Source organism: Mauremys mutica, chromosome 25 (genome assembly GCF_020497125.1).
Source record: "Mauremys mutica isolate MM-2020 ecotype Southern chromosome 25, ASM2049712v1, whole genome shotgun sequence".
NCBI lineage: Eukaryota > Metazoa > Chordata > Testudines > Geoemydidae > Mauremys > Mauremys mutica.
Window position 1 is genome coordinate 4,308,146 of NC_059096.1, and position 22,349 is coordinate 4,330,494.

The 22,349-nt window shown below is 47.0% G+C and overlaps 2 protein-coding genes across 2 annotated transcripts in view; one reads left to right on the forward strand and one right to left on the reverse strand.

Moving 5' to 3' along the window:
• Window positions 1-7,930, forward strand: part of PIP4K2B (phosphatidylinositol-5-phosphate 4-kinase type 2 beta) — a 32,319-nt gene extending 24,389 nt beyond the window's left edge. The window contains exons 7-10 of the mRNA XM_044999409.1: window positions 135-248; window positions 1,519-1,777; window positions 2,187-2,290; window positions 3,210-7,930. Coding sequence (XP_044855344.1) covers window positions 135-248; window positions 1,519-1,777; window positions 2,187-2,290; window positions 3,210-3,290 — 558 coding nt within the window. The 3' untranslated portion in view covers window positions 3,291-7,930. The remainder of the gene's footprint in view (window positions 1-134; window positions 249-1,518; window positions 1,778-2,186; window positions 2,291-3,209) is intronic.
• Window positions 7,931-8,392: 462 nt separating this feature from the next.
• Window positions 8,393-17,683, reverse strand: PSMB3 (proteasome 20S subunit beta 3). The gene is made up of 6 exons (XM_044999429.1): window positions 17,526-17,683; window positions 14,851-15,035; window positions 13,890-13,997; window positions 10,481-10,658; window positions 9,942-10,036; window positions 8,393-8,514 (listed from the first exon to the last, which is right to left on the reverse strand). Exons 1-6 carry the CDS (start codon window positions 17,652-17,654, stop codon window positions 8,466-8,468), a joined length of 744 nt encoding a protein of 247 aa, XP_044855364.1. The 5' UTR covers window positions 17,655-17,683; the 3' UTR covers window positions 8,393-8,465.
• Window positions 17,684-22,349: the final 4,666 nt, after the last annotated feature.

The window sequence follows — 22,349 nt, forward strand, 5'->3', positions numbered from 1 at the left end:
GTCAATGCAGCGTCCTCGGTTTTCCATTTGCCATGTTGATCCAGTTGATATTTTGCAAAAGAATGAAACCACCAACAGCTGTGGCCATTGGCATTAGGCTCAGGATACCTAACACAGTCCTCTCTCTCTCATAGGCCAAGGATTTGCCAACGTTCAAAGACAACGACTTCTTGAACGAAGGCCAGAAGCTCCACGTTGGAGAAGAGAGTAAAAAGCACTTCCTTGAAAAGCTAAAGCGGGACGTGGAGGTAGAATTGAAATGGGGCTCAGATTGTTGCCATGAACAGGTCTCCGACAGCTGGGCTTTGTGACCCCGCAGTCCCGTCCATCTCCCCTCGTCCCCCGCACCCCCTCGGCCAAATGGTACAGTAGCTGCATTATTTTTGAAGTATCCATCCTCTATTGCAATTGCTATGGAGGAGACTGGGAAATGAGGAAGAACAGGGCAGGCAGAATCTCGTCTCCTCCCAGTCGGAATGCATCAGAAAACACCTTAGTGAATACATGGGGTGCTATAGGAATACTCAGCTGAACCACAGGCCTTGGGCTGCTGGGGCAGAGGTTTTGTTATCCTGTCTCTCACGGTGTCCAACACTAGGTGGGCCTCTTGGCTCAGAGAGTATTGCCCCAACTCTGTGTGCGTTTGTGTATCGAACGCTGGCCGCCTGCTGGATGCAAATGTTTCAGCAATCTCCCTGGAGATCCATCTTAGATGGCTCCATTGGCTGATTCCATGTTGGTTAACTGGCTTAGCTCTACCTGCTGCTATCTTTTCTGTCATGATCCTCTCCCCATCCTGATGTTTTCTTCCTTCCTTTCTAAAGTGGCAACACCCCTCAGTCCCTCTGGCTCGCTATAGGGAACCAAGCACCTGTATCACACATTGCAAACATTTGGACTGATTTCCTGCCAGATGGAAGCAAGTGCAGCATCTATCCCGAGAGTGTCTGAGAGATGAGAGACTGACTGTACTTGATCTGTCTTTCAGATGGCCCTGAACAGAAACAGCAGGCCAGTCCCAGGGCTGCAGTCCTTTGATCAAACTCACTGTGACGATCACTGGCTGTCTCCGCTCAAAATGCAGAGGTGTTTTCTCCTCTCCATGTTGATGATGCAGCCAGTTGGTTTTATCGCGGTTGGGTATCTTGATGGGATCACGTTTATATAGACACGCTGCTAACACCCTTCTCCAGCTGCAGTAGCTCTTCGATAACCCCTTTCCAGGCAAGGCCCTCCAACCAATGAAACCATTAGAGCTAGAAATGGTCAGAACAGGGGACTGAGGGTCAAGATTCCTGGGTTCTGTTCCCAGCCCTACCGCCAGCAGATATACGTCCTTAGAGCAAGTCTCACATCATCCCAAAGCCAGATATAGAACCAGACTCTCCCCTCTCTGCTCTAGTCACAAGACCAAGCTTGCTGGAGGCAGCACTTGCCGAGGTTTAGGTAGTTTTGGCTCATGAGATGTGCCTTCGCCAATTGAAATGTCCCTATGTTTTTGTTGCTCCATCCTCCCAGTTTTTAGCTCAGCTGAAGATCATGGACTACAGCCTGCTGGTGGGCATTCACGATGTTGACCGGGCAGAGCAGGAAGAGATGGATGTGGAGGATCGGGCCGAGGAGGAGGAGTGTGAGAATGATGGCATTGGCGGGAACCCTATTGGCTCTTACGGGACCCCACCTGACAGCCCCGGCAACCTCCTCAACTTCCCGCGGTTCTTCGGGCCTGGGGAGTTTGACCCTTCAGTCGACGTATATGCCATGAAAAGCCATGACAGTGAGTGAGGAGGGGTCTTGTTATGTGGAGGGGTAGGACAGCGTGTCCTGTTTCGGGTGGGGTATGTCCAGCAAGAAGTAACCCAGACCCCCTCCTGGGAACCTGTCCACTTGGATGTTCAATTCCCTTGTTGTAAATGGTAAATGTTTAAACTCCATGGAAACAAGGCTTTCAGTGTGGGATGTAGATGTTTCTAGAGGGTATGTGGGTCTCTGCTCTGATGTTCCCGGTAGTTCCTCTGTTCTGTCTCTTACAATCTCCAACCATTTACAATCTGCTTCTCCCCCCGCCTGTTAATTACATTAAAGCAGATTTACATACTCTATTAATAGAGGTGGCTGCAGGTGGCTTTTCAAGTGCTGCTGATGTAGCTTGGGGGTATGTTAAAGAGACTCTTGTGTCTTCTCAGGTGCCCCTAAGAAGGAGGTGTATTTCATGGCCATTATAGACATTCTTACGCCGTACGATGCAAAGAAGAAAGCTGCACATGCTGCCAAAACAGTGAAACATGGGGTAAGCAGGTCTCTCCTCTGACAAGTCCGGGTCTCTCTTGTTTTGTTTGTGGTGCTGACTTTTGAATAATTGCTAAAACCAGTTTTTCAGGGGCCTGGAAATTTCCCCACTGCCCATGAGATCCTTCCATTTGCAACAGATCTGATCCATAACCTGGTGGTATCCCTCATTAATCTGTTCACCAGGGCTGAGCCTCCTGTCCTGTTGTCGCTGACTCAGGGAGCAAGGACTCAGGTCTCCCCCTCTTAGCAATACAAACAGACACTAAGTTACTGGGCCAGACCACTGAGGGAAACTTTCATGAGCCAGATCTCCTGCTCTTTTCCGCAAGTGACTAGTGCTGGGCAAGGTGCCAGCTTGCCGGCCCTGAGGATTGCAGTCTTCCATCCCCAGAACAGTTACAGAACAGCCAACATGCCTCAGCATTGACCTGGATAGAACCGCCTCTAGGAGGAGAGGAGAGATCAGGCTCCTTGGCCGATTGGCTTCTCCCTCTCTGCTCAGACTACCAACATGTGGGCCTGCAGCAGTGGTGCCTGGTGACCCTGAATCACTACAAAGTGGACTGACACCCAGCAACTTGCTTTGCCTAGGTCACCAAACAGCCATGAGGCAATAACTTTAGGTCACTACCAAACAGGGCTTTAAAGGAGCTGGCGCCTTTCCACGCATTCATCTCCTGAGTAGAGCCCCAGACTTCGACAAAGTAAATTCCTTCAGGTCAGGAGTCCAGCAGTCGTGGAGCTTGGAACCCATGTGACTTGTGGATTCTTGTTTGTGTGATTTTTTTGTTGCTTAGCTATGCTGGTGCAGTAACCTCCTGCTGTCTCCTCACTCCCCGGGGCTTAGCCTGCAGTTATGAACAGTCCCCTGCAGCTGCCACAGTGCTGCCTTGTAATCTGTCCTTCGTGCATTGCAGGCCGGGGCGGAGATCTCCACGGTGAATCCGGAGCAGTACTCTAAACGCTTCAATGAATTTATGTCCAATATCCTGACATAGTCACCTTCTACCTTGAGCCAGAAAGGAAGAGAAGAGGCGCTACTTCCAAGCAGAGAACACGGCCTGTGACACTAAAACAGACACTGTAGCAGCACGTGGGGTATGAGTGAGTGTGAGCGTGTGGCACTGTATGATTTACAGGAAACTAATCTAGGTGCATTCTCAAATATTCCACTTGACCCAGGTGGAAAAGTGGCTTTTTTTCCTTTTGTTACAGAAATGCCCAAATAGAGATTTGAGGCTTTTTTAAAAAAGAGAATCTAATTGCTGCAGCAATGCTGTTCATAATGACATTTTCTCTTCTCTGATCACGAGACGCCACTAAGGATACCACGAACGGCTGTTTAAAAGGGGGAAGCTCTAACCTGTAGCTTGTGTTAAATAAGAGGAGACGCAACGCCTAATTCCACAAACTGCTGTTCTTTTTAATGGACAGCTTGTTTGTTTTTTAACAGAAAGTCGTACAAACCCTTTTATTTCCTTCTTAGTAGGAGTCGGGGGTGGGGGGTAGTCTGCCATTTCAAGGATGAAAATGTTGAGGAGCTGCTGAACCTTAACTAGGTAAATTCAAGCTGGGAACATTTCTTTTGGGGGGGGGGGGGGGTGTTACAAAATTATTTTACTTAAGAAATTACCTTCACAAGAAAGACGAGGGAAATGAACATCTACCAAAGCTGGTCACTTAAGGCATAACTCATAGAAGCTAAAAAGTAGTATGAAAAATACTGGAGAGCCACAGAACCATCATGCTTTGGGATAGGCGGCCTGGGAAGATTCCCTTGAAGAAGAAAATCATGTTAACTTATTCTGCAGGTCTGGGGTTACATTTGGCTGTCTAGAAAAAATAACAATTGTTAAATCTCCCTGCCTCTAAAATAGAGCTGACGCATGACAGTTCTGCCAGTGTTAATCTAGCTAATGTTCAGTCTTCCTAACTCGTCCAATCCTGTTACAAGTACTTGAATTGTTGCCTGAGAGAGGTTTAAAAAACCAACCAACCAAGTCAACATGACGTGCATCTTGAGAAATGTAAATTGCTGTCAGTTTGGAGTGTTAGTAGTTGTGACTGTGTCCCCAGTTCCACTGCTCAAGAGGACTCCGAATTTGAGCCGTAATTGTCTACGCTCTGCTCCAGGTCCATAACTCTAGCTGGTAGAGTGAGTCAGTGGGCATAAATGACTGAATGCTTCCTCCAGATATTTTCCCCCTAAGGAATTTGAACTGATTTGCGTGATTGAATTATGTCCTGTTTGTCTCCAGACCACTTGTAATATTTTTCACAGCCAAGCTTGTCGAACTTGCTGTAAGTTTAATTAGTTCTGCTGCACAACAGTTATGTCTGTTTGTTTTTTTTTAAGCAGGATTTAGCTGTTTAAGAGAGACCTTGCAGTTGACATAAGTTGCTTATCTGCCTTGAAACTGTTTTCACAAATGCCTTTGTTTCAGGAATACGCTGTTAGAATGTTTGTGTCCTGTGCTATAATATGTGCTAGTTTGCTCTGTCAGTTTGGTCCCGTTTGAGAGATAGGTGGTACCCATCGTGTCCTGGTAACTAACTAGACTAATGCTAGCTGTGATTGGATTCTGAATGCGGGATGACTTTTTTTTTAAATCCACGTTCCTGATGTGATTCCACAGCTCTCAGCACAGGGGAATAACAGGGGATTTGTCAAGACTGAAAAATAGGCTTAGAAGAGTACATTGTAAATATTGTTTAAAAAAGGTCTAAAACAAATCATTGGTTTTAATGGGACATGAAACTTTTTGTTCATTCATGGGTCATTCCCTTTGATGGGGGACAAATTTTTTTATGCCATTGTAATCCATTGTCTTGTCTTTGTGTAAATTTGGGGAACTAACATGCTATTGTCTGACACCCTGGTAAGATTCTCGCACATCTTAGGGTGTCTGGCTCACAATACCACAAATCAGGTGCAGATAAGAGAAAACGTAGAGGGATATTGGTTGCTTTCCTCTAAACAAAAAATGCACTTATGTCTGCTGTGAAATAGGAATTAAATATCGATCGCGTTTTACTCTTTAAAAAGTCCTGAATCTACAATTTTGGCCTAGTAAGTTTGCCACTCTCCTTGTGGGAAATTAGATGAAACTTTAGTGTGCTAGACTTATGAATATTCAATTTTTTTTTTTAAATTGTGGTAAATAGGGAAGTCAGCTGCAGCCATTCTGCAGTGGGGTATTTTTCAGTGGGCAACCCAAGGACGGTCAAAGGAAGACGTTTCTGTAACTTGGGGCAAAACACTGATTCCCTGGAACCTGGTAAACAGCTGAAATCAAAACGAGTAGTTCCTGCAGCCAATGTTACAAAACACATGACACTAAGGATTTAAGACCTTGTCATTTCTTTTCCCACTCTAGATAGGGAGCAAAGAATCCTCTGTTAGACCCCATTTGGTTGTCTCAATGCCTCGAGTGGTATAAAAGCCCTAAAATATCTATTCACTTTAGCACTTACCCCATTTTGCCATTTTTGTTGCCATACTGTGTGTGTATATATATATAAAAAATAACTAAATGCAATTTTATCATTTAAAGATGTATTACCCAGGTATAACTTTGTTTAACATAAGCAGTTTGTATATTGTTTACATTTTGAGAGGTAGCATGTTAAAAATGCTAATTTTGTTTCTAGACAGTATTTTTTTGTTACTATAAGAGGTGAAGCTGCAAATATTTGATTTGTTTTTAAAAGGGACTTTTGCTTTTGTTTTTAATCTTGATCTAGAATACCTTTATTCTCTTGAGTTCAAGTATTTAACGCCCCTTCTCCCCCGCCCCTGCATTAATCCTGGTTTTTTTTTTAACTGCCTGTAATAACTTAATCTAGTTTCAGTCTGACTGTGTTCCAGGTTGCTGAATGTTGATATACTTCTGCCCATAGCATGTGCCCTCCCAGATCACTTTACACTGAAGTGCATTGCAATTAAAACCATAGCTCATGTGGAAAAAGATGCAGTCTTCAGAGCTGTACAAAAAACTCTAATAGCAGGTCACTTAAGAGACTCCAGCCAAATGGCAGGAAGGTCTCTTTTCTAACATGCTATATTTTTTTTTTCTAGAGAATGCTGGGCAAAAAGGAAAAAAGCTAGGGTGGAGCTGGAAGATAGTGGGCTGGAAGGGAAAACATTCCCTAACTCTAGGAAAAATTAATCAGGGCAGGAGCATCTCGCTCGCTTGCTGCACTGGGCCTAATCCTACCTGGCCAGTTTCTGGTTTCTTTTGCGTACAGACTGATTGTCTGTCCTTGTCATACACCTACAAGAGTGGCAGCAGGGGAGGTTATGGAATTCACTTCTCAAAGAAGACGTGTATGATTCTGTTTCCTTCCTCATTATCAAATTTTTTCTACTTATCACTTAATACAGTGCCTCTAATGACACCCTAGTTTTGATTGTAGTTGCTTTAGCTAATTATGAAGCTCTAGGGGGGTGGGAGTGTACTTAAAAAAGGTCAACTGGTGTTTGACTTAATCCCAGAGGGGTCAAATGGCCTTGGAATTTTCAGCTGAAAATACTGGATAGGACTAAGGACGTTATGAAAATATTCAAGATGTTGCCATTTGTTTAAATATGGGATGGCATGCAATTTTCTTTATGTAAGACAATGCACTTTTGAGGTGGATACAGACTTTATAGCATGAAGGGCCTGCTCTTCCACTTCCAGGAAATCTAACTTGATTTAATTTTTACTGTCAGTCAAAATTAAAAAAGTGTTTTTAATAATGAGGGGTGCTTGCCCATGTGGGCAAAGAATGACTGCTTTTCCTGCCAGTGGCTATCAGAACTGCCTTCAACTTCAAGTGTTCTAACCCCAGGTAAAACTAGAGGCATAAAATTGTAGTGTGACTAATTATGGAGACAGTCTTTTGCTCGGTGATTTATATTCTGGCCTAAATGTATGAAGGACTCCTTATCCTATACTTACTGTGCAGAGGTGCCCCACTTGTTGCTGTAGAAAGGCTGGAGTGTTTTTAAATCTGAGGTGGTATAAACAAACATTTCAAAGCTCGAGGTGTGTGTGCTGAAATTCTGGTTGCACCATCCTATAACTAATGATTCAAAACATTGTTATTGTAACAATAATTTGAAAACAAATTGCAATACCCTCCCCTCCTGCTTTCAGTGCACCATTTCCAACTTGCCTACCAGTTCTTGTCCTCCTCAGAGAGCTTATTTTCCAGCATCCATATTAGCCAAGACTGACTTTCCTTGACATGTGTAATGAATTCTTGTGTAATAGCACTAGTAAAAGAAGGGGAAACCCAGCTTTCAGTCATCTATGATTAGAGTGGGTTAAGTTTACCACTCTGATCTTGTGCTGTTCTTTTAGATGTATGATATTAAATGCAATTGGATTGAGCTGTGTTAAATGAGCCTATTACACACAGGTCAGGGGTGGGGCTAATCAGTGCAACTGAAAAAATGTGAATAAATTAAATCAAACTAAGAAAAAATGGAGCATTCTAGATTTTTCACTGCTGTTTCAGTTTTTTTTAAATAGGAATCAAGTCCTCTGTGCTTGTCTGTTTGCTAGGAGCAATTTGAGAAACTTACTGTTTTGAAATGCATGCTTGTTACAAGATGAGTCTCAGCCAGAAAAAAAAATAAAATAAAAAGTTTGTGTACATCATTGTCTAAAGTTCTGATCTTCCCGGTGTGTCTGTTTTTACTGCCGCCAAGCCATGCAAAATCAGATTCCTAGCCTCTGCTACTGCTGCAATTCCAAGTACAGTTTTACAGCTATAATCCCAGTTGAAAAAGTAAATACTGTTTGCTTTTGAACAGGCCCCTACTAGCTGTTTTGTAAGAAGCTCACTTTGAATGTATGCACTGCTGCCTACCCTGAAAAGCAATAGCTTCAGCAGTTTACCACTACTCTTAGTATTCGCCACCTTGGATGATAGTGAACTCAGTTCTAACTATATAGCTGAAAACCAAGCCGTCTCATTATGGTGAGGGGTACTGCAGAGTGAATACAGCCAGATTCTCCTGTTGTGTAGTTATTTTGTAATAAGTGTACTTGTTACATCAGGCCTGCGTTCTCTCCCTATAACGTATTGACTCAAGAACAAGCAAGCCCCATACAATAATGGAGAGAGTTTATTTAAAAAATTCAAAATAGCCTGGCATGTGAAACAAGCACAAACTTCCGCGGCTAGTCCATGCGTGCTTTCAGTGTCCTGGTGGTGATCTTGTCTTTTTCACTGCAAAGAAAGGAGAGACAAACTACCACCTCATCCTTCCAAGTGGATGTTGTCTTACAACAGTCTTTACAAAAAATGAGGTGGAATGTTTCTATGTAATGCAGTAACTCATCAACACCCCCTCTGATCAATTCTAAATTTCAGGAAATGTTCTGGGCCTTAGAGGTGAGAACCCTATTGAGCTGGAGAAAAATGGAGCCCTTGCCAGCTGTTTTCACACAGCCCAAGCTTCAAGCGGCTCTGCAGTTGTCTATAGAACAAACTACTGGTTGATAGCCCCAATTATTGCTTTCCAGCGTAATACCTCATCTCTGCTCATACTCCCAAAGAGAGTTTAACATGTTGACACCCTGACTCTGGTCTGAGGGATAAGAATGGTGGGGAAGGGTAGTCACAGGGAGTCTCAGAAATAAGAGGGTAATGGGAAGCTAGCACCCAAGGAACTTTGAGGGAGACAGAGAGGGATGCAAGAAGCCCCTGCTCTATGCCATGATCTTGGCCTACAGCTGCTACAACATAGATTTTAAGGTCAAAAGGCACCATTGTGATCGTCTAATCTGCCTGCCTGCACATTGCAGGCCACAGCGCCCTGAGTTACTGAAATCCTCAAGTCATGACTGAAAGACTTCACATTACAGGGACTCTGCCATTTGCAGTAGTTTAAACCTGCAAGTGACCCAAGCCCTATGCTGTGGAGGAAGGCAAAACCCAAGGGTGTCTGCCAATCCTACCTGGGGGAAAATTCCATCCTGACCCCAAAGATGGTGGTCAATTAGACCCTGAGCATGTGGGCAATGCCCCAGTTTTAGAGGTCTCCCTACTGATTGGAGACAATGTAGATGGGATGTCCATAAATAAATGGCTCCCTACCACGAATCCTAGCACTAACACCTGTGCAGAGAGACAGGTTTGAAATAGGTCATTGACACTTTGTTCTCCTGCAGGGGTGAGCCCTAGCCCCAGCTCCCACTGCAGTTTCAGATGGAGCTCTGAACAATAACAAAACTAGTTTTATTTCCTAACACAATGGCTGGGACACTGCTGAGGACTCATTAGGGAGACACTACTGAACATAAGGGTCGGCCAATCCAGCAACAAGGCAGCTTTTAGTTCTGCATGGAAATCTTGAATTCCACAGTGGCATCTCAGTGTGAAGTAGTAGCACTTCCTGGGTGCAAATAATCATGACCGAAGGGGGGGAAATGCTGCTAACAGCAGCTAATGAGGATAGGAGGGAACTCTTAATTTACTATCACTGGTGCTGCTGCAGCAAGGTAGGTTAGCACTCATGGGAAATTTAAAGATCTAGGGTAGACAAGACCTTACTAAAGAACAGCAGAGGTCACACCTCTTTCACTGACTTAAGGCTCTGTGTTTAACTCTGCCCCTTCTCTCCAAGGGAAAGGGGCTGTGTGAGGTGTACTTACATTATATGCACTACCACACCCATGCCAGACACAGCATCTCTGTCCACTGCATTCAGCATAGCCTGTGAGATCGTTTCAAAGAGGTGGTCTGGCTCCTGAAAAAGGAGGAAGGGAAACTCTTTTAGTTGGCTTCTATAGCTGAGCTACTAGGGGTTGGGGCAGTTCACCAAACTGTAACAACCCGACCCTCTCCATGCCCGGGGGAGGATGTTAGGGCACTGGACCAGCAGATGGGAGACCCAGTTTCTATTCCTCACTCCACTCCAGACTGCTTGTGTAACTGAGGACAGGTCACTTTGCCTCCCTGTGCCTTAGTTCCCTATGTGTTAAAATAATGCTTCCTTACCTCCCAGGGGTGTTTGTAAACATAAATACACTAAAGATTATACAGGGGTTTTCATCAGTAGTCTCAAAGCACTTCACAAGGTAGAGGCATTATTATATTACAGGAGTAGCCTGAATTCCCTGTGTCCAATTTAACAGCAAAGGATTAAAAAAAAAAAAACCAAGACGACAGATCTTGCCACCTCCTCACTCACCATGTCAGGCTCCCAGAGGGACTCACACATGCCATACATCTGCTCTGAGCAGGTGCCACTGACAACGAAGTCATCTGTTATCATGGGACAACCAATCAGGTCCAGAGAGCAGATGAAAGGTTCATAAGTTATGGGGTCCAAGCCAGCAATAACTGGCTCTGTGTAATAGGGTCCAAACCTGCGAACAGCAAGGCATAAGTTAGAGCAGCCTAAGGATGCATAAATGTGACGTAACAGCAGAATTCTAACTCGGTAGGTATTTAAGGAAAGTGCTTATCTTGGGTGTTAGTAGGAGCCTTTCAAATTAGTTTGGAATTACCCCCAGTTACTCTTTTAGTACCACCTAGCTGTGAATGGACTTTTATTTCAGTGACAAAAAGACACACTGAAATAATCTGCTTCCTCACTGAAGTCAGTTTCAAAAGCTGTTTACGATTTCCAGATTCTGGTGTTTAAGCAAATCATTACTTGTAGGAAACAAACATTTTTGATCTGGGTTCAGGAAAAAGTAAGTGGTCCTTATATTTCAGAAACAGGTGTCCTCTGCATCCAAGAGCACATAACCATCAAGTTTTGGTGTTTTAAGTGGTAGGGGAGAATCTTTAGATCCCACTGGCCTGCCTCCAAACAGCCTTCAGCAACAGAAATGTGGTACAATTGGAATTGAGTGTTATTTAAAAGTATCTTACATTTGTTCTGTTGGGGGTTGATCTAGAACAGGGGTCTCAAACATGCGGCCCGCGGAGCTCTTCCCTGCGGCCCGCGGAGCTCCCCCACCAGGGCCAGCTCCAGAGTGGGGAGCCCAGAGCCTTTTAACTCCCAGCCGCGGCTGGGAATCAGAAGGCTCCGAGCTGCCCGCCGCGGCAGGGAGCCCAGAGCCTTTTAACTCCCAGCCGCGGCTGGGAATCAGAGGGGGCTCCGGGCTCCCAGCCGCGGCGGGGAGCCCCGAGCCTTTTAACTCCCAGCCGCGGCTGGGAATCAGAAGGCTCCGAGCTGCCCGCCGCGGCGGGGAGCCCAGAGCCTTTTAACTCCCAGCCGCGGCTGGGAATCAGAAGGCTCCGAGCTGCCCGCCGCGGCAGGGAGCCCAGAGCCTTTTAACTCCCAGCCGCGGCTGGGAATCAGAAGGCTCCGAGCTGCCCGCCGCGGCAGGGAGCCCAGAGCTTTTTAACTCCCAGCCGCGGCTGGGAATCAGAGGGCTCCGAGCTGCCCGCCGCGGCGGGGAGCCCAGAGCCTTTTAACTCCCAGCCGCGGCTGGGAATCAGAGGGGGCTCCGGGCTCCCAGCCGCGGCGGGGAACCCAGAGCCTTTTAACTCCCAGCCGCGGCTGGGAATCAGAAGGCTCCGAGCTGCCCCCGCGGCAGGGAGCCCAGAGCCTTTTAAATCCCAGCCGCGGCCGGGAATCAGAGGGGGCTCCGAGCTGCCCGCCGGGGCAGGGAGCCCAGAGCCTTTTAACTCCCAGCCGCGGCTAGGATTTGCTGGGGCAGGGGGCAGCGCTCTGGCGGTTGCGGGTCGGCAGCTCCGGTGGACCTTCCGCAGGCATGCCTGAGGGAGGTCCACCGGGGCCATCTGCCGCCCTCCCCAGGATGCCGCCCCAAGCGGGTGCTTGGCCCGCTGGTGCCTAGAGCCCGCCCTGTCCCCCACTTACTGCCTGTCGCTGCCAAACTCCCCTCACCCCGCCCCCCTCCCCGAGTTATTTTCTGTGCCTAAGCTCCCCACGCGCTGCTCCCCAATGTTTGGGGCCGGGTCTCTCCCCTGGCCCCACCTGCTGCCCCCACGCGCCTCCCCCCAGTGTCTCCCGGCCCCCACTTGCTGCCCCCTCACCGCCCGGGAGCCTGCCCGGGAGCTCAGGCTGACTCCACTCCTCCGCTATGCCGGCTTCCGGCATCACCTGCTGCCGCAGGGTCCTAGCGCCCCCCTGCACTAGGGCCAGGGCAGGCTGCCCTTCCCCTGCCCTTCTGCCCTAGTCCTGAGACTCTCCAATGCCCCGAGCCTCTCCAATGCCTCAAACCCCTCACCCTCAGCCCCACAGCCCTCACCCCTGCACCCCCTCCTATCCCCAAACTCCGTCCCAAAGCCTGCACCCCCACCCCCTGCCGCAGCCTGGAGCCTGCACCGAGCACAGAGCCTGCACTCCAGACCCCCTCCCCCACCCCCACCCAAACTCCCTCCCAGAGCCTTAGGCAGTAAATCTAAGTGCGTGTTTTGTCCTTTGAGTGAGGTGCATTACTGAGTGTATATATTTATTAAAACTGTAGATTCTACATTAAAGTGTCAACCAACACTGTCACAATGACATAATCAAAATTAGTACAAAATTTGACAAAACGTCAAAATTAGCACTGACGTTTCACATTACAGTTAAAGAAGTTAATAAAAAAGTTAATAAATTGACTTTTAATAGCATACTATATTTTAATACTATACTACTATATTACTCTTCTTTTTTTTTCTGCCTACCTCCAGGCGCTTCCTGCCGCCAAGCCGCCAAACAGCTGTTGGTGGCGCTTAGCACTTTCCAGGAGGGAGGGGGGAGGAGCGGGGAGCCACGCACTTAGGGGAGGAGGTGGAGAAGAGACAGGGCAGGGGTGGGGCCTCATGGAAGGGGTGGATTGGGGGTGGGGCCAGGGGCAGCAAGGGGGCGTGTCAGTGATGCAGCCCTCGGGCCAATGCACTAGTCCTCATGCGGCCCTCGGGGTCATTTGAGTTTGAGACCCCTGATCTAGAAGAGAATTCCAGGTCATTTCAGCACATTAATTTGCCTAACTCAGAACACCTGATCTACGAATCAGAGTTTACTTAACTTAATTCCCTGATAATAGTCTATGCTTGATTCAAGATAGCAGCTTCCTGTTCATTAATTGTCACTCAGTGTGCAACTCTTCTTTGTGATAGTAAGAATCTAGAAACAACCAAGCTTTCCTTAAACATCGGACCCAAACTGAAACCAATTCCAGGGACACAATTTCATTCGAAAAACACTTCCCCTCTATGCTGTTAACGATCCATCTCTCTAGTGAATGCTTCAGTGACCTAGCTCTTAAGTCTTTGGTGTACAACACCCATACAATAGTTTTGTCTCCATTAAGGTTTTCCCATTACTGATAATTGGTGCTGCCGAATATAGTTTTACTACATGTGTAGACAGGACTAAGCCATGTTCAGCACCATTTCAGAAACTGGCGGAACTGTGCTCAAAGTATGATTTATTCACTGTTTGAGTCCATCTATACATGGAGTTCAGCATTCTTCATCTCCAGTTCAGCTACCACAGTCAACGTAGGTAAATCGTCTTTGCCAATACTAGGAAAATGAACATGCCTCTTGACTCCTCTGGAGTCGTAATTTAACTCCATTAACCATGCCCTGATTTCAGTGATTTCTGTGGAATGGCTCAGCTGTTTGATATTTACCGTTTCTCATAGAGTAGGTTGGCCACCATACTCATGAGAGTTTGGGGCTTGATCTGTCTGCCTTCCTTCAGCTCATAGAGATTCAGCCTGAACTTCAGCCGCTGGGCCCTGCAGATGAGATCAAAATCCATATTAAAATCACATGCATCAGGACCTCTTCCACCCTCCCAATGGTTAATACTTGCTACTAGAGATTAACACAGGGGTCGGCAACCTTTCAGAAGTGCTGTGCCGAGTCTTCATTTATTCACGCTAATTTAAGGTTTTGGGTGCCAGTAATACATTAACTTTTTTAGAAGGTCTCTTTCTATAGTCTATAATATATAACTAAACTATTGTTGTATGTAAAGTAAATAAGGTTTTTAAAATGTTTAAGAAGCTTCATTTAAAATTAAATTAAAATGCAGAGCCCCCAGGACCGGTGGCCAGGACCCGGGCAGTGTGAGTGCCACTGAAAATCAGCTCGCGTGCCGCCTTTGGCAAGAGTGCCATAGGTTGCCTACCTCAGGATTAACATCTGATGGACACATGATGCAGGCATGTGTATTTAGAATGCATGCACGTATGCATTTCAAATGTGGACATCTGGTTCTCACTTGCCATGTGCTCTTAAGAAATCAGACACAGCTTTGATTTTGGAACACAGTGGATTTTTTTTTTTTTTTTTTTTAAAGCAGGGCACAATTAGTCAACAACCAATGTTGCTAGTCTTTGGCACTGTGGAGGAAACACGTTTTCAAAAACCTTTGGGATGGTTCAAAAATAACCCCAACAGGACTGACTGGAGTGGGGTTCAGAGAAGGCAAGTCTTGGTGCTCAGGCAGCCCACACCTGGATGAATAGACAAAGATACTACCTAAACATCTGTGTGTAACATATGTTGTGTCTTTATAGATGTACAACAAACTCCCTTCCTACAGGCCAGGAATATCAAGTGTTCACAAGAGAAGATTCCACTTACACTGTCTGCACATCTGTGGCAAGCCCAGACAGTCCGATATATAGTCTGTCTCCCATGGGGAAAATCTTCTGAAAGTCTGTGGTCACCATCTGAGCCTGAATTCCAAACCGTCTGTCCGATGCAATGGCCACACAGTTTTTCCCCTTCATGGCCATTACAGCCCCTCCATTATAGGACATAATAGACTATTAAAAAAAAAAAAAAGATAATTTTAGGGTTCAGTGAACATTTATAGTACATTCATTAATTATACAACAAGAACTGGTATCAACTAGAGCCATGCAGCTTAGCCAAGACAAGTCAGATAACACCCCCTGAATTGGTTACACTCTATTACACTGCATTTGCTTAGGTCTGTCTTGTATACTCTGTGCTAGATCTTTAGATCATTTGGTCAAGTACCTTCTAGAACAGGGGTCGGCAACCTCTGGCACGCGGCTCACCAGGGTAAGGACCCTGGCGGGCCAGGCCAGTTTGCTTACCTGCCACGTCGGAAGGTTCGGCCAGTCCTGGGATGGCGAACCGCGGCCAGTGGGAGCCGCGATCGGTCGAACCTGCTGACGCGGCAGGTAAACAAACTGGCCCGGCCCGCCAGGGTCCTTACCCTGGCGAGCCGCGTGCCAGAGGTTGCTGACCCCTGTTCTAGAAATACCTGCAGGTCCTCCCAGGGCAAGTAAGCCATTATCTAGCTGGCCTCACTGCTACAGAAAAGAGTCAAATATCTCATTTCCTTTAACAAATGCCAGCTACACTGACCATAAATAATTAATTCCTCATTTGAAGTCATTTTCCCACTGGCATAGTCATCTTAAAAATAGCATTAGGTTCTCCAATTTTTAATTCTTATTTTCTACTGCAATAAGGTTTACTGCAGTACCAACTTAATTACCCGATCGCCTCATGCACATGCTGTATGCACTTTCTATGTATAAACAAGATCTTCCTGAGACCGAATCTGTGGCTCTAAAGGAAGCTTCATGTCCAGGACCACAGATAAACTCTCCTCAACATTCAGAATACCAAATAAACTCAGAGGGCAAAGCCCTTCTCTCCTGCTCCCCCTCTCTAAAATATTCTGTTGCATGCAAGGCCTAATTCTCCTTGATGACATTGCAGAATGTTTGTATCCTGCTATTGCTGTGCACCTAGTCTGCTGTCCATCTGATTAACAGAGAAGGTGATCAAATGTATAAAGTCCACAATTAAGACACTTTATTTCCAGTATAGCTAAACCCAGAACTTCTCTGTTTTACAATTAATTTCACACTTAAATTCTGTTAGTAAAGCTCCCTCCATTAATTGAGTAGTAGCAGTAATCAATAAATAAATACCGGTAGCATCTTTTCTATATCACGTTTCATCAATAAAGCACTTTACAAAGGTGGTAAGTATCATTATTTCCATTTTCAACAAAAAACTTCCCCAGCAAACTTAATAGTGGCTTATTAAAGCAGCAGTTTAAGCAATCCATATAATGCAGGGGTTCTCAAACGGTGGGTCAGGATCCTGTTTAAATAGGGTCACCAAGGCTGGTGTTGGCCTTGGGCCGCAGCAAGTCTGAAGTCCAAGCCCTACCACCCAGGGCAGAAACCCTTGGGCTTCAGCTTTGTCAGGCAGACTCGGTCTTCAGTCCCCCGTCCTGGGGTCGTGTAGTAATTTTTTTTTTTGTCAGAAGGGGGTCAGGATGCAATGACGTTTGAGAATCATTGATCGAATGTAACAAAGCGTAAAACTCTGGTGCTTTGGAGGCAACCATCACAACTGAAACAGCATCAATGAAAAAGTTTAAGTATCCTTCTGAGGACATGCAATAGGAAGATGGGAGACAGTTACTGGTGTGTAACAAAACACAGCGGACTGATCTTGACTGTGCTCTGCACTCTGTGAACACAGAATAAGAGGCAGTCCCCTGCCCCCGAAGACCTGTCCTCACAGTCCTCGTTATAGGCAAACACGGCCCTATTGTAGCAGAAAGTAACAAGTGCTGCAGGGTTCTACACACTAGTTTTGCTGTAGCACCATCCTGCCAAGAATCTCAGTGCAATTTACAAACAGCAGGCCCCTTGGTCACTTGCTGAGCACTGACCAGGGAAGCATCATCTCCACCTAAAAAGGGGTAAAGCGACTTGCCCAAGAGCCGAGACAGAAAAAGAACCCCAGGACTCCGGGATCACAGATCATATCACTGGGCCACTAAACACTCCAGGGTGGCCACTATCTCCAAGCTGCCACTAGGGTCTCGTGCTCCCCCACACCCAGACAGGACCGCCACCTAGATCTTCACCCCACCTCGCCAGGCCAGCCCCGTCCCCAAAGCCCCCCAGCCTCCCTCCCAGCAGCAGCAGCAGATGCCAGGAAAGGACCAGCAAGAAGGCCCCTCCCCAGCTTCCAATCCTAAGTGTCCACGCCGGCCCCGGGTCCCCCCGCCCGCTCCAGGGTCCCCCCAGACTCCAGCCCCCCCCAGACTCCAGCCCCAGGTCCCCTCAGACCCTCCCCAGGGTCCCCCCAGACCCAGGTCCTCCAACCCCCCCCCCCGGATCCCCCCAGACCCCAGCCCCGGTCCCCCGCCCCCCCAGACTCGGGTCGCCCAGCCCCCCCTCTGGGTCCCCGTAGACTCCAGCCCCAGACACCCCCCCCCCGGACTCCCCTCCAGCCCCGGGTCCCCCAGGCCTCACCATGGCGCCGGCTGACGAGAACACCAACAATAACGGCAACGATTCTCCCCCGCACTGGCTCCTTCCTGGCTGCCGCGCCGCGCACCCAAACCCGCTACCGCTCTGAGACACGCCTCCCGCTCTTCTCATTGGCGGGCAGCTCCAGCCGCGGGGCCGCTGCCTGTTGGAATTGGCGAACTTGAGCCGTCAGTCACGGGGAGGGGCGGGGCCAGGCCTAGCGTTAATGTTAAGGTTGGTTGAGAGGAGAAAGGGGCGGTATGAAAGCGAGGAAAAAATGAAGAGTCATAGCGAGCGGCGCCCGCTGGGGCACGATGGGATCGTGGCGGACTCGGCTGAGCCTGCACGGGCGGGCGCACGCGCAGCTGGCTGCATGCATTGGAGGGTGCATGGCTGCGTTGCACATGTATGTGGCGCTTCTCCACATCTGGCTGGCTACATGCACTGGTGCTTACGCATCAGTCACCGGCTGGCCAACCGCAAATGCTCAAAAATCGCGAGGCAGCCCCATTCCTTCCCCCCCCCCAAAAAAGATGGATTTATAAATCATGAGATTTTTAACATGATATGGGGCTCCTTTCCTTTGCCTTCAGGGGTCTCCACTTTTGAGGTGTGTTTGCTTCACATTTTCAAACTTTTCTCTGCAACTGTACGGGCTAGATAGTTACTTTGCTTTCAGATAAAAACTGAGATTCTCACATAACCCACTCAACTCCAGGAGCTGGCGTTTGAAGAAAAACACTAAAAATCACGAGACTCACAGTAAAATCATGTTTCAGAGTGGTAGCCGTGTTAGTCTGTAGCAGCAACACCCATTTTTTCATGTTCTCTGTGTATATAGATCTTCCTACTGTATTTTCCACTCCATGCATCTGATGAAGCGGGTTTTAGCCCACAAAAGCTTATGATCAAATAAATGTGTTAGTCTCTAAGATGCCACAAGTTCTCCTCGTTTTTTTAATAAAATCATGGAATATCAGGGTTGGAAGGGACCTCAGGAGGTATCTAGTCTAACCCCCTGCTCAAAGCAGGATCAAGCCCCAGACAGATTTCTGCCCCAGATTCCTAACTGGCCCCCTCAAGGATTGAGTTTACAAGCCTGGGTTTAGGAGGCCACTACTCAAACCACTGAGCAAGTTATGAACACTGCAGTTATGCCTCACTACCTGTATGATGTAGTATAGCTGGCTATGCAGCTGGCTATCTACATTGTTTGCTGCTGACTGCTTCATATATTTCAGTATGATTGGCAGGATAGAGGTCAGGTCCTCTTATATCTGGAGGCTGCATAAAGAATCCAGAAATATCTGAGAGAGATTTCACATAGTTTGCTGAAATGAAAGGCCAGGACCCGAAGAATTACATTATGATAACTGTAAGAAGTGAGACAGATAAACAACACCCAAACCTTTACAGCCAGACAGCTACAGTTATATGGGTTCCATTGGGTTGTACAAACAAATTCAATTAGCTACTAAAATAAACATTTAATATAAATACAGAAGCAAGAGGAAAATGAGTCTCTGGATAAATACAGGTACCTTTCTAGGGCTATTTATTATTTACATGACACATAAGCATGTTTCTTCACTTGGACTTGATCCTGGAGACCTGCCTCAGTCAATATTCCCTTGAAGACTGGGCATATATTCAACCCTTGATGGTACATTCTTGTCTTTCAACTATGTGATTTTATTAACAGCATTCAACCTGAAGGGGCTATAGGGAAGGCTTCTCTGGCTCTGATGCAGTTTATACCCTTCTCCACACAGGGCTGCCCAGGGGATTCAGGGGGCCTGGGGCAAAGCAATTTTTGGGGGCCCCTTCCATAAAAAAAAAGTTGCAATCCTATAGAATACTATATTCTCGTGGGGGCCCCTGCAGGGCCTGGGGCAAATTGCCCCACTTCCCCCCCCCCGGGTGGCCCTGTCTCCACATTTTTGGATTCCGCTAAACCTACCCTTTCCAAGGTGTCTTTTCCCTCTTGCCTCTTCTGATGAGCAAAGTAGCTGCCTTTGGGATGCACCAGATTATTTTAAACAGTAAGTATTTTTTTAAAGAAAGAAAGAAAGAAAGAAAGAAAGAAAGCGGATTCCAGAGAAGGAGTCCCTAAGATCCTCCTAAAAAGATATTGGCCCAGATCCTCAAGGTATTTAGGTCAGTGCCTAACTCCTATTGACTGCAACATGATGAGCATTAAGCACCCAAATTGCTTTGAGGATCTGGGCCTTTAACCTCACTCTGTGTATCATTTACTTCAAAGGCTGTTTGGATTCACAAGCGGTTTGGAATACAGTTTATTTGGTGACCTTGAAATACAGTGAATTAGATGGGGGTAACATTGAGCCAGAACTTTCATACCGCTCTAGGAGCCAGATTTTCTCATGAGGGCCCTAAACCACAATGTCACAAAATCTTTCAAAACTTATTAGTGATAACTTCTCCAGCTGCTCCTGCACCTCATAGTTCATGTACCTATGCTGCTTCCACATCATCTTTTGAGCCTGCTGCTGTGGGAACACTTGGAAACATTTGGGTTGGAGCTTTTGTTTAAAAAAAAAGACTCTTGTTAATATTGAAGTGTGGCATGGAGACACAGAGAGCAGCTTTGTTGGAGACTAAACAGAAAACACTATTTCTCACCCTATGACTGCACTGTTTTCCTTTTCATGTCAGCATCTATTAAACTGCAGGCAAAATGTGTGGGTTTTAAAACATTTCTCATGTAGAATTTCCCCTCTCCCTCTCTTGCCTCTGGCATTTCCTTTCAATGTTGCAAGCAGCAGAGCTAGTGGGCTGAATTCCTGCTATTCCAACACTAACTCTCTGTGGCTTTCCACAAAGAACTTGGGGGCACACTTAGCTCCCCTGAAGGATATGTCTCCATTTGAGCAGGGAGGTGTGATTTCCAGCTCATATAGATGTACCTGCACTAGTTCTGCTCCAGCTAGCACCTAAAAATAGCATTGTACCCATCAGGGCTGGCTCCAGGCACCAGTGTTATTGGGGTGGCACGTCCACGTCTTCGGCAGCAGCTTAAGCACCCCACTTTAGTCTTTGGCGGCAAGCCCTTCGCTCCATCTCTTCCTCTTCTGCGGCACTTTGGCGGCAGCTCAACTGGGTTTTTCTTTTTTTATTTTCCTTCGTTGCTGGGGCAGCAAAAAGCTGGAGCCGGCCCTGGTACCCATGGCAGTATGGGTGGCAGTTTGGCCTAGCTGCTCCGAGTACGTACCCAAGGCGTTGGGCAGGATTGTACTGGGGGCAGCTTGACCGAGTGGCCATCTGTGCCACTGTGGCCACTCTGCTATTTTTAGCTCGAGCTACTGTGAGTGCATCTCTGTGAGCTGGGCACGGCACCGCACAGCTCAGAGGTAGATGTAGCTTTAGACACCCAGATAAATGGTCAGATTTTCACAAGTGCTCAGATCCTATTTAGGCACCTAACTAAAGTGGCTGGATTTGCACAAATGCTCAGCGCCCTGCAGCTCCCAGTGAGAACAGGGAGAGGTACCGCGTGCTGAACTTGAGTGCACATGCAGCTGTTTCATCTAGGTGCCTGCACAGGATCCGCACATGTTCGAAAAGCCATCCCTTGGTCCATCTCGCTTCTCCCATCTGTAAAACCCAAATCCTTCCTGCACATCAGATGTAACTTAAGGGCACGAACTAGGCTTTGCCATGCCTGTCCGTCATGCTTCTTGCCAGAATGGCTACCTTGTTGTGTCCCTATAATGTAACTGGTTTAGGAGGCCAGGTTATTGGTCTGCCGCACAACCCCCAACCTGGAGGGCTAATAATGCACTGCTTTTTGTCTGCTCCTGTCCAGCATGGCTAGCCCTCCCAGCAGTTAAAAAACCCATTGGCATCACTCTTGGGGACATTGGACCAAACAAACCTTCCCACCATGTCAAGGTGCAGACTTCCGGGAAGGATCTGTAAAACAGGGGTAATCATAACAACCCATCTCACAGGGAGTTGTGAGTGTTAATCAACCACAGTAAAGCTGGAAAGTTGCTAAATATGAACATTCCTTCAGGCTCCTTCCTCAGCCCACAACCAGTGATGCTCATTATTGAGGTTTAATGCCCAGGATAATCTCTGTACACCCTACTGCTTCCAGTTGTGTCTGAAGAGTCATCAAGACTGTGTTGATTTGGATTCTAACATGCCATGACGAACAATCTTCAAGGATCTACAAATTAGTGTCAGCAAGGCCAAAGTGTGTACAAAGTTACTCAATATTATGCAGTGAAACAGCAGCAGATTGGCGAGGCCTCATCCTTTATATAAATGATAACTCACAGCAAAATACTGTGACGCATGGATCCGAGGAAGTGGGTATTCACCCACGAAAGCTCATGCTCCAATACATCTGTCAGTCTATAAGGTGCCACAGGACTCTTTGTCGCTTTTTACAGCTCCAGACTAACACGGCTACACCCCTCTGATACTTGACAGCAAAATACTGATGCAGTAGCCAACTTTTCCTTTGTAAAAACTCTTCAAAATCCAAGATTTTTCCAGGGGGGTCTAACTAGCTCCTGGAAGGTTATTTGATTTTTCAAAGAGCAATATCCAGGGGCCCCAAAATACCCACTCACTCACCCCCCCATCATGGGATCCTGCACCAGACTGACCCTATAAGGCATGGGCTGCTTTATGGGCTCAGGTGAAGGATTGTTTGGGGGCTTCCTGCTTCTCCTGAACCTTAGCCCTGAGCTCTTGGTTATGTAGGTTGGATATTCGCCTTTCCACCACCGGGAGGCAGCAGCAGCAGCAGCACTTTCTCCCAAGCTCAAGCGACACTGCTGGGGGCTAAGGGGTTGG

Coding starts and splice junctions, on each gene's coding strand:
- PSMB3 (XM_044999429.1), bottom strand. CDS start 17,654: ATGAGAAGAGCGGGAGGCGTGTCTCAGAGCGGTAGCGGGTTTGGGTGC. Junction 15,036..17,525: donor TCTCGTCAGCCGGCGCCATG/GTGAGGCCTGGG, acceptor TTTTTTTAATAG/TCTATTATGTCCTATAATGG. Junction 13,998..14,850: donor GCCACAGATGTGCAGACAGT/GTAAGTGGAATC, acceptor TCTCATCTGCAG/GGCCCAGCGGCTGAAGTTCA.